The sequence below is a fragment of the Leuresthes tenuis genome, unplaced genomic scaffold, assembly GCF_036924035.1.
Source record: "Leuresthes tenuis unplaced genomic scaffold, fLeuTen1.0.hap1 SCAF_16, whole genome shotgun sequence".
NCBI lineage: Eukaryota > Metazoa > Chordata > Actinopteri > Atheriniformes > Atherinopsidae > Leuresthes > Leuresthes tenuis.
Genome location: NW_027325370.1, coordinates 8,481,876 through 8,492,433, shown reverse-complemented (window position 1 = coordinate 8,492,433; position 10,558 = coordinate 8,481,876). Strand labels below are relative to the sequence as shown.

The following is a 10,558-nucleotide window of genomic DNA, read 5'->3' as shown; positions in this document are numbered from 1 at the left end:
CTTCATACATGGTGAGAGTTTCTCCTGTTGCTGTCACTTCCCTCTGCGTCTGCAGCAAAAGAATTTGTCAGTTGAATTTGCTCTAAGAGGGCAGAACAAAAGAAACACGTAAAAGTATCATAAACCTGGTGTTATTGTGGGATGGATGTTGCTTCTGTAGACGTTCTGCTGCTGCTGCATCGTGTTTTTGATGTCTTCCAGCTCTGCTACATTTCTGTCATGACGCTTCCTCAGGCTCTCCACATGAGCCACCATGAGCTCCACCGCCCGACTCACCCGAGCCTCCTGCACAAGGCATAATATAAGTAGCATATATAAGTATATGGTGAGATTCACAGCGTCAAGTGATGTTAGCTTTGGACGGGTAAATGAATTACTCATATGGTGTAGATCAATGCTAGAATGCAGATATAGAAAAAGTCTCAACATAAAATCTGAGATCCTTTCAACAACCAATTCAGCAACTTGTCGGCTGTTAAATCCTGGATAAGGATAAATATGAACTTACATTCAAAGCTAATCTTTGTAGTTCAGCCTGTGTATATTGTTACTATCACTCAACTCTGTTATATCATTGCTGTTTGTCTTCTGTTTGTGAACAGCAGGAAACCTGCTTTCTCACAACCTAGAAACAAAAACGCCTCCGTGTACCTGGTGCACAGCACCCAGCACCTCTGCTGTGTTGGAGATTCGCTCCACTGTCCCTCCGAGGATATCCAAACACAACTCCAGCCTCTGAAGGATGTTACTGCGCTTGCTGTCCAAACACAGGCCCTTCAGTATCTGAAAGCACATATCGTCAGACTTTCTGTGCAGATCATTAGAGGGTAAATTGGTTTGATTGATTTTCAGATCAACAAAATGTGGAAAAACTTGTTAAAAAGAGTCTGAAATCTGCACTGCTGTGACCGTACCTCAAGGGTCTCCCTTCCTCTGGTCAGCTCCAGCTGGATATTCTCCTCAGCCAGGTTTCGGGCATGCTCCTCGGCCTGCAGTCTCTGCTTCAGGGTGTACTGATCACAGCGGAAGGCCAGGGCGATCTGAGAGAAGGCCGTCTGGGTGCAAAAATAATTAACTGCACACAGGTTTTACAGTGATGGTATACTTTTCAGGACCGGAGTTAAGACTACAGTCCTGAAGGCAGAAAGCATCTAATTCAACTCTTCTTGTAATTTAACAATTAGAAAACTTGACTTAAGTTATGCACGTATCAAAAGTAGTACGGTGAGGTCATGGAAGAGCAGAGGAGGTGAAAGAGAAGTGAGTTGGCTTACCTCCACGTCCTTCTCAGACATCTCCACACTGTCAGAAAATCAGTTAATCAGAAAAGGTAATAAAAGATTTATTAATTTATCTTAATTATCTAAATTCAAACACATCATCTGATGCTGTGTGTGACCGGCATGTGCTGCACCTGTTGAGGCCTACACGCTCTATGATGGACAGCTCGCTCCAGCTTATGACCGGTGCCTCCTCATGACTGGTTTCTGTTAAGAATTTGAATAAAGTTCGATTATAGAGCTCTAACAACAGTTCACTGTTTTCTGTGATCATTTCTTAAGCCGTTACCTTCCTCACTGTCATCACTGTGCAGCTTGGCGGACAAGTTGCGGCTGCTCGTGTCTGCATCAGGCTGAAAACAACATGGAAGCATTAGTGTGTACAGCAGCAGGTCTATGGCAGCTGGCAGCTTGTTTAACTCACCTCAGTGTTCATTTGTGAGTCACCCACTGAGCACATCAGACTGATCCAAATGTCTTAATCAGATGACCGAATTATCCAGATCCTCGACAGCGGGAATTGGGGTTCTCAATGCAGCTGAAATGTGGAGAGATTCTCTGAAGTTTGTCTTAGCCTCATTCCGCCCTCTGTCTTTCTCCTGTCCTGAGAATAGTTAATCCTATTAAGAGATCCACAGTCAAACCAGAGCTAGATGACTGACCCAAGAGGCTCATGGGAAGCTGTGTCTGTCTTGGGGTTGTACTATAGATTCTGGTGTTTGCTTTGACTTTTATTTCACTGCAGAATGAATTTAATTGAATTCAATGAATGTCATTTTTCAATGGTTTCATTAAATGTTTGAATGTAAACTTGTCTGAGTCAACTCAGCCTGGGCATCTTATGCTCAAAGTGAGTATCTTGTGCCATTTCCTTCAGATTTTTTATAGATGCAACAATCATTTCTTTTTGTTTGTCAACAATAAATGGTTCATTTGTTACTATAAATTCTACTATTTCTGGCCTCCAAGACATTAATAAAATAAACTTAGTCGGACAGGCATTTTCATGGAGTTACAGTAACAGATGCTGTTTAAAACTGAGTAAAAGAAGGAGCATTATGTTCATTATGTTCCTTGTCCAGAGGCAGTGTTGACTTCTCTGGGCTCTGAGGTATCTGGATGAACCACCACAAAGTGGAAACGTATAGTGTGGTCAGATCAAGATAGTATTCAAGATATTTTTCAATAGAATGGACACTGTGCGCTCCGGACCGAATATAAAAAATTAGCATCCAAACTGTTATTACTAAACTGCTTTAAAACTGTATCCAGTCCCTTCAAAGAAGAAACATGTCCACAGCAACATGGATCTTTTCAATCAATTGGTTGTACTTAGCTTCAGTGTGACTAATGAAAAAACAAATGAAGACCAATGATTGCATAAAAACAGGAGCAAAAACATGTAATGAAGTAAACTGTAGATCCTCAGGGAAAATCAGCAAAACACACGTTGACTTAAAGCAACTCTGGAAATATTAGGACAGAATTTTTGCCTCACTTCATCAAAACGTCGGTTTTATACTTCTGCAGTAAAAGGTCGGGGTCAGCTTTTAATTTAAGGAAGAAACATCCTACTCAGAGAGAGCTTTGAGAATTATGAGCCTTCATTTTTTCTTTAGAGGCTAAAATGTTTCATCCACAACTGAAAGCATCCATTAGTATTTCAGTACCCACAGACTTCTCCATATATGATGAATTGAAAAGTTAAACTTAGATGACATTAATTTGACTTAGACACCATCAAGTAACAGAGATTCGAGACTTAAGAAAGTAAATCTGACAAAAAAATAAATAAATCACTCAGAGGAACAGACTTTGGAGCATCTCCACTTTTATTAATAGAAAAGCTGTATTTAATAGAGGCGCTGGGGTTTGCCCATGGTGCTCTTGATGTAGAGGGCGCGCACGTTCTGCCAGTTCTTCTTCAGCAGAGACACGAGGAAGTTGGTAGCCAAGTGGATGTTGTAAACGAGCTCATCCTCTGTCATCTTCACGTGTCCGACGGCCACAGCCAGACAGAGCACCTAAAAACAGTGACCCGGGTCGTCAGCTTCTTCAATAACACCGAGGACAAAAAGCCAACAACATAAAGCGTTTTCAAATCCAAACTGCTGCACATACCTTCTTCATCTGGAATTTGATGGTGGATTTAACCTCGTCCACCTTTGTGTTCAGGTTCTCATTGTGGGTGAGCAGGGAGGGGAACTTGCCGGCCTTGTTCAGTCCGGGGCCCAGGATACGAGGGATCTGCTTGATCAGAGACTCTGAGGCCAGAAAGGCGTCGTACTTCTTGGCTGGAATGAGACGGTGGGAAACATTTAAGGTTGAAACACCGCGACGATCAGTGTAGATCAGATGTCCCGCAGGTCACGTTGGCAAATCTTTACCGAGTTTCTTGACCATCTTCTTGTTCTTGTTAAGCTTCTTCAAAGCCTCGATGTCCATGTGGGGCATGTCAGCAGCTTTCGCCTCGTCGCAGTGCTGCTGGTCTCCCAGGACACACACGGAGAACTTGGGCCTGGGGAGAGTCTTCAGCCTGTACGTAGACAAAATAGTCATTAACACTGGAAATACAGATACCGACTGCAAAAAAAAAAATAATAATCAGAATATGACTTAAAAGACTATTCTCACCACTTTTCAGTGTCATGAAACTAAAAACTTTCAAACAGCATGAGCACCCTTACTGCATATGGTTCATGTCAACTTATGGCATTAATTCTAAACTTTTTATGAATACTTTGATGAAAACATGTTTCAATTTCCAAATGACACCACCTTGTATTTACTGTGTAGTAGAGAAAACTCTTACCCATACCACCAGTGGCCAGAGTCCGGCTGACTTCTCTGGTAATATTAAGTAAAACTGGTCGGCTTGAGGACATGAACCTATCAGCTCAGTCACTCAAAGCCTCCCCTCATGTTTTAAGACCCAGGGTAGGGGTCCGTCTGCTTCACCATCACCTGCCAAAGCAGAGTGGGCTCAGTCAGACTACCCAGAGTACTTCTCCATGTCTGTTCCTGTCCTGTCTGGAGTTTTTAATCTTCAAGGTGCCACATTAAGGATAATTTTGATCCTCAGACAGGACTGGAAGAAAACACGGAAAAGGTTGGGTGATACAGTAAAAGGTCGAACCTGACGGTGCCGGAGAAACGCTTGTCCTTCTGGGGATCATAGTTTTTAAGGCTGATCTGCAGCTCCACACTCTCCGTAAACCTGATGACAAACAGCAGATTATAAATGTGTTCTGGATGTCACTTTCAAGGATCAATATGTTTAAACACTTATTCTGTTATATACGCACTTCCTTGGCTTGGCCACAGAGCTCTGCAGGACCTCCTTCACGGCTTCGTACAACGTATCCCTGGAGACCTTACTGTAAAAAACAATGGATCAAAATAGCTGTTGAGGCTACAGCGGTCAACAGAATCTAATCACGTCCAGAACAATGCCATTCTAAAATGCAGTCAAAAAGCTGTAAAATAGCGGCAAAGTGCGACAAAAATCAGGTCACAACCATCTACAAGAAATAATCTAACAATCGAATACAAATTTGTTAAATTAAAGAAGATTTAAATCGGTGGATGGCGGCAGATTAAGTGTAGATGAGCAGGCACGGCATCCTGCTTATGGGCACCGGCTAATGGACCATGAGTAACATTTAACCACAAGTTTTACTAAGGAAACCTAACAGTACGTATAATGTTACAATTCTATGTGTTTATAAGACTTATACAACGATGTACTGACACGTGAATAAAGTATTTTAATACATGTATTGAGTACATTGGGTCTAACCTCATTTTAGCAGCTTGTCCCTCTCGTCGTGCTACGCTGAAAAAGGAAGTGCTGTCGGAAGTTACGCAAAATAAAGGCGTGCAGTGTCGACGTCATCAGGAAAGGACTTCTTTTTTTTCAAAAAAACTTTATTTACACAACGGAACGGTAGGTAGGTAGGCAGTATACAGAGAATAATATATACAAAGCGGTAAAAAAATTAAACTCTGCCAAAAATATTATGTTATATATAATAAAATTACTGGTGTGTATAATTAGTCTAATTAAGATGGTTATCAGCAAAGATTTTCTTGATAGGGGTGTAAACAACACAAAGTGAATGAAAATGCAAAAAATACTCCCAGGTTTGATGGATTTGAATAATTAAAAAAAAGAGTCTTAAAACTATATAAGTGCAATTCACTTTTGTAATATAGCTTTCAGTATGGCATCCAGGTGCTTCAACATTTTTATTTTTTTCAACATATTTTAAGCAGAGGTAGCAGGACAGAGGAGGTACTTGTGGATAAGTTCATTATTAAATCATCATTATTATCATTATTAAATAGGGAATATTTTTATTTGTATGGTGTAGTGAAGTGAACCTTTTATAGTGAATACAATCAAAAATCAGGTTATCCATCTTAAAGTTTTATTTAATCACTCTGCCTAAGTAAATGCACTCTGTTACATTTCACAACCATAAACATTTGTTTGGCAAAAGCTTGCAGAGAGAATACTTTGAATTATGCTGTTACTAAACGCCATAACAGAACAAACAGTCCAAATAACTCCACATCAAAGACTCAGCAATGTTCATGAAACAATTTGAAACATGCTTAAGCTTTGGTAAAATGTGCAGTTTATGGCTAACTCATGTCTGATTATTTCACGAGTTCTTGGAACTTCTAACTCCAACAATTAAACAAAACACCCTTCCTAAATTTTCCACACAGACGATGACAACAGTAGCTTGTAATGCACAGGTAAATGTAAGACAGGAACGGCTGAATCTAACAAAACCGAGTGTGGTTCCTGCTTGCCTGATGGATTTAGGTGCTTCATTTTCAGCAGGATTATAAACGAACAAGAAGTCCAATGACGCATCATGAGTGCACGATTCGTTTCAAAGCAGCTTGAAGAGACTTCTTCAGGAACGTCTCATTTAACATCAGGCAGCTGTTCAAGGACTGTTTATGCGCAGCAGTCACCTGGAAAACAGAGCCATGCATATGCAGAAGCATTACAAATACGATTTATTCCACTGTTCAGCCATCATACATAAGATACCTTTACAAACGTACATAGCTGCTGTATTTTCCGAGAACCGTCAGCACCATCTTTGCAAACTTCACAGACTTGGTGAACTGAGGACACTGGCTGACGAGCTGTTCCGTGAACTGTGTGAAAACTTCTTCATTCAAGACAGGCTGAAGAGAAAAATAAACCAATCAATAAATAAATCAACTTGCAGGAATTTCCCGTGAATCAACAGCTGTTACCTTGGAGTCTAGCAAGCTGTGGATAATAGAGAGCACTGCTTCACTCCATGTGATTCTGAATGTCATTCTGAAATAAAAAACAAATTGATAAATAAAATTAAAAGCGAATCGGACTGCTTGAACTGAACAAAGTATTCAAATATTTAGTCTTACTGAAGCACCAGCAGTCTGTAGTGGGAATCCAGGCAGCCTTCTATTAGTCTGTTCAGCAGCTCTGCTTGCAGGAGCCCTGAAAACACAAAAAGGCCAAACCAGAGAATCAAACTGATGTCAGGGCCAGACACTGAAAATAAAGGCTCTTGACCAGATTTCCGTTAACTATAAATCATCTTTCCTCCAGTTTTTGCACTTAAAGCAGGACAATAAACCCACACCAGGTTGAGAGCTGAATTCCATTAACCACTTACAGTTCTGAGCAAAACATTACAAAGTAACATGGACATTGAGAAAATGGTGCAGGGGATTTAATTTATTGTAGGTTCCAAATATAACAGCAGTGCACAGACCATGTGCCTCGGGAGAATGCACTTTTTTTCAAATCCACTCTGAGTATTAGACTTGCTCCAGAAGATGATGCTCACATCATCGTGCTTAACAAAAGGTACTCTATTCTCGGGTATGACTGTCTCATTCTTAGTCTTTCAAACATGCTTCTGGTCCCATTGGCCAAAAAACTCCATCTTTGTCTCATCACACCATAAAACTTTCCTCCAGCAGCAAACTGCAGTCAAGCTTGTAGAGCTTGATTTTGAAACATTTTGAATCAGCCTCTCAGTCCATGTTGGTGTAAAAATGGCTTTACCATAAACAGTGACACGGGTGTTTCAACAGCATTCCTTGCCGGCCCGTTTCTAGGCCCCCGTTGCTCCTTAACGTCTGGATCATTTTCTTGTAATAGGAAAATGACAGTTTAGGTCTTTTTCTAGTCTTTGGTAAAGTGGCTGCACCTCCCAACAAGTGGCACTAATGTACGATGACATTGGATGGTACAGTTGTCTAGAAATGGCTTCAAAAGACACTTTTTACTTCTGTGAATCTACAAGCCTTTTTCCAGATCTGCACTGCCTCCTTAGAGTTTCCCACTGCACCGTGTTTTGCTCAGTCCTACAAACCCTCGTCAGAAGAGAAGTCAGTCATGCTAACTAAGACAGTTAAAAACTTTTAGCATCACTGAATCTAAAGCTGAGTGAGTTTAAGACACATGTTGCACAATTACTCTGCCACATAAAAAGAACTGTTTAAAGAGACTACTGAATGTCTAACTTTATCACGTTCATGTTGATCTCCATCGAGAACTGTATCCTTTCATACTCCTACGAAAAGTCAATATGTCTGCTGTCTAAAGAGCTTTTAATGTACGGATCTGCCCCCCTGCTTTGCTGCACAATAATAACTGTTTACTACACTCAGTAGCAGCTGTAACTCACCGATGTTCTTCTCCTCCAGCATTGGTCCAATTACAGCGTGGCACATTGGTCTGGGATAGTGGCTACACAGAGATGTCGCTGCTGTCATCAGACATCTGGAGGCCGGTTCTGACAGTGACAGAACCTGTAAATTACGGCAAACATCCCGTCAGTTATCAAGCTCTGCAATTCTATCTGTGTCCTTTGCAAATGCATTGATGTACCTTCTGCAGCAGGAGGCTCCTAATGAGAGACGCTGCCGTGCTGTAGCTCAGGTCAGGGGAGAGTGACAAAATGCTGTTGCACAATTTCAACAGACTGTGTTCTGGTAGGTCAGGCAATCTCAGCATGCTACACAACACCTCCACCTTAAAGGGACAGAAAACCTCATATGAAGCTTTTTCTGTTTGGGTTAAAATGATATTTCTCCTGTGATAAGTGTTCCTGTAAAGAAAGAACACTTAACAAACCAGTGACAACTTCTGTGTTCAGTGTCTTATCTGTTTCTAAATGATGTCGCATATCAAAGCTGCTACACACTCAGTAGTACCTGTAGACTGTAGGAGTTCTGAAATGTAAGCTGTCGTGCTGCAGCACACTGAAATACAGATACTTTACTTTGCTTTTTCTATATGCGGAAGTGGATAAAAACATTCAGACATACTTGGCCAGGACTGCAGTCATTAAGCACTTTGAACACATCCGAGGAGTTTTGGTCCCACTGAAATAAAACATATACAGACAGTTACAGCGGGAGCAAACGTCCCACCCAGGCTGCCCTGCCCTGTATGAGGAAGAAAAGATTGCCCTCACCTCTGCCTGATTTTCCAGTAATTCTTTTATTTGAACAGCAGAGGCCTAAATGAAGACAAAAACAATAGATCAGGTTTGTTTCAGTGATTTTACCCTATTTAAAGCACTTCAAACTTCACCACTTAGTCTAGTTTCAGTCAATCATTTTAGAAATTAAGCTCTTTTATGGAATGAAAACGATGATAACTGGAAAGCAGTTTGTTTACCTTCATGTGTTCAGGCAGGACGTCAGACTGACTGTCCGCTGCAGGTGCTTCTGCAGGAGCTTCTGCAGGAGCTTCTTCAGGAGCAGCCCTTTCAGATCCTCCCGGTGTTAGATGTTTAACACCACCTTCGTCTGCAGTGACGGACTCATCGTCGGCGATGTCGAGCCTTATCCGTTTACTCTGCTGTCCCATTTCTTCAACATGTGAGTCCAGATGGACAAAACTGCCCCTCCTCTTCCTTTGTGTCCCCAGCTCAGATAAATCAGGCTCACTCTGACATTCAGAGCCTACCGTTTGACTGCTAAAGCACTTGGCCCACCCTCCAGTCTCACCGAAACCAACCAAACGCTCCGACAACTCCTTTAGCCTCTGGCTGCACACTTGGGTGTACAGAGGCTCGTTGTGGTGGGTCCCCAGATTTCTCTCGAGCTGTCGAGACAGAGCGGTCACCCAGGGGTTTGGATGGGAATCCTGGCTGAGACATTTGAGCAGACAGAGGATGGTGGTCCCCGGAAGAGAAGAGTGTGCCACATAGATGAAGGACAGCAGATTTTGTTTGAATGATGCTGAAAACAGGCACACAAGTGGTTTACTGGAAGAAATTGAGATAAAAAAAAAAAGGTTTGAGAACTTAGAATTATCTGCGATGTAATATGGTGGGTTAAAGGTTAGCACTACGGACCTAGTTTAGTATTTTTCTGATGCACGGCAGAAGATTATCATTTCATGGTATTAAGGAGACATCAGTGGGATTAAATGGTGTAATTCAGATCAAAATCTGTGACCCAAAAAGATAAGACCAGTAGCATGTACATGAATGAAATGTCACAGAATAACTGAATACCGACTTTACATCTGTTAGACAGACCTGTCTAACCCCGTCACACCGGCTCATTGTGAAATAGGTACAGGTTGAACAGAGATGAGAAAAACAATCCTAAATTTTATTTAATAACGAGTCGGTCCTTCTTAAGAAGCAATGACCGAATAAACGTCGAGGAACAAGTCAAACGTGTTAACTCGTAAGGAGAATTTAAAATCCATTTATTTACTTCCTGCTCCAAATCACAAGCAGAGATAACTATGCCATATATTTCCCTGTGGGGAGCCAGAGCCGTGTACTTACACTGCAAGCGGCTCAGTTTCAGTCTCCGGGCTGGCTATTTCGTCTTGACACAGTGTTTTTATTAAGTTACCCAGTGAAATATCGGGGTCAGCCCGCTGCTGTCTGCGGAAGACCGCCAGCGCTCTGAGGGTCCCGGAGGTCCCCGAGGACAGCGCCCGAAGCAGCAGCCTCGACTGGCCGTCAAACCGCCTCAGAAGCATGCCGGCCTTGAACGGTGCGGAGGGCTTTAACCGCGTCAGTCCCGCGAGTCGCATGGACAACATCAACTTTACCCGCCAGTTTTGTTTACATTTCTTCTTTTGTGGTTTTAAAAGCAGCAACCTGAGGCACATCGCCCTCTACTGTACTGCAGCACGTTGACCAGGATAAGGAAACCATTTTCCCTCTTTAATGCACCATTTGTGCTCAGATTAACCTCCGAGTGTCTAATTCCCATGTTGCTGTATA

At 41.9% G+C, this 10,558-nt stretch overlaps 2 protein-coding genes across 2 annotated transcripts; both read right to left on the bottom strand.

Annotated features, from left to right (window-relative positions):
* Positions 1–3,094: 3,094 nt before the first annotated feature.
* rpl10a (ribosomal protein L10a) lies at positions 3,095–5,175 on the bottom strand. The gene is made up of 6 exons (XM_072366882.1): positions 5,080–5,175; positions 4,586–4,657; positions 4,417–4,497; positions 3,668–3,816; positions 3,402–3,574; positions 3,095–3,304 (listed from the first exon to the last, which is right to left on the bottom strand). The coding sequence occupies exons 1-6, from the start codon at positions 5,082–5,084 to the stop codon at positions 3,134–3,136; spliced, it is 651 nt and encodes a 216-aa protein (XP_072222983.1). The 5' UTR covers positions 5,085–5,175; the 3' UTR covers positions 3,095–3,133.
* A 526-nt stretch (positions 5,176–5,701) lies between these two features.
* Positions 5,702–10,458, bottom strand: fance (FA complementation group E). The gene is made up of 10 exons (XM_072367260.1): positions 10,112–10,458; positions 8,986–9,577; positions 8,780–8,824; positions 8,631–8,687; positions 8,191–8,334; positions 7,988–8,111; positions 6,714–6,789; positions 6,561–6,627; positions 6,363–6,488; positions 5,702–6,269 (listed from the first exon to the last, which is right to left on the bottom strand). Exons 1-10 carry the CDS (start codon positions 10,441–10,443, stop codon positions 6,165–6,167), a joined length of 1,668 nt encoding a protein of 555 aa, XP_072223361.1. The 5' UTR covers positions 10,444–10,458; the 3' UTR covers positions 5,702–6,164.
* Positions 10,459–10,558: the final 100 nt, after the last annotated feature.

Excerpts from the sequence above, each read along its gene's own strand:
- rpl10a (XM_072366882.1), bottom strand. Across the intron at positions 3,817-4,416 it reads CGTTTCTCCGGCACCGTCAG|GCTGAAGACTCTCCCCAGGC; the intron begins GTTCGACCTTTT and ends GTCTACGTACAG. Across the intron at positions 3,575-3,667 it reads GAAGATGGTCAAGAAACTCG|CCAAGAAGTACGACGCCTTT; the intron begins GTAAAGATTTGC and ends GTCTCATTCCAG.
- fance (XM_072367260.1), bottom strand. The coding sequence starts at position 10,443 with ATGTGCCTCAGGTTGCTGCTTTTAAAACCACAAAAGAAGAAATGTAAA. Across the intron at positions 8,688-8,779 it reads TACTGGAAAATCAGGCAGAG|TGGGACCAAAACTCCTCGGA; the intron begins GTGAGGGCAATC and ends GTTTTATTTCAG. Across the intron at positions 6,790-7,987 it reads GCTGGAGGAGAAGAACATCG|GGCTCCTGCAAGCAGAGCTG; the intron begins GTGAGTTACAGC and ends TTGTGTTTTCAG.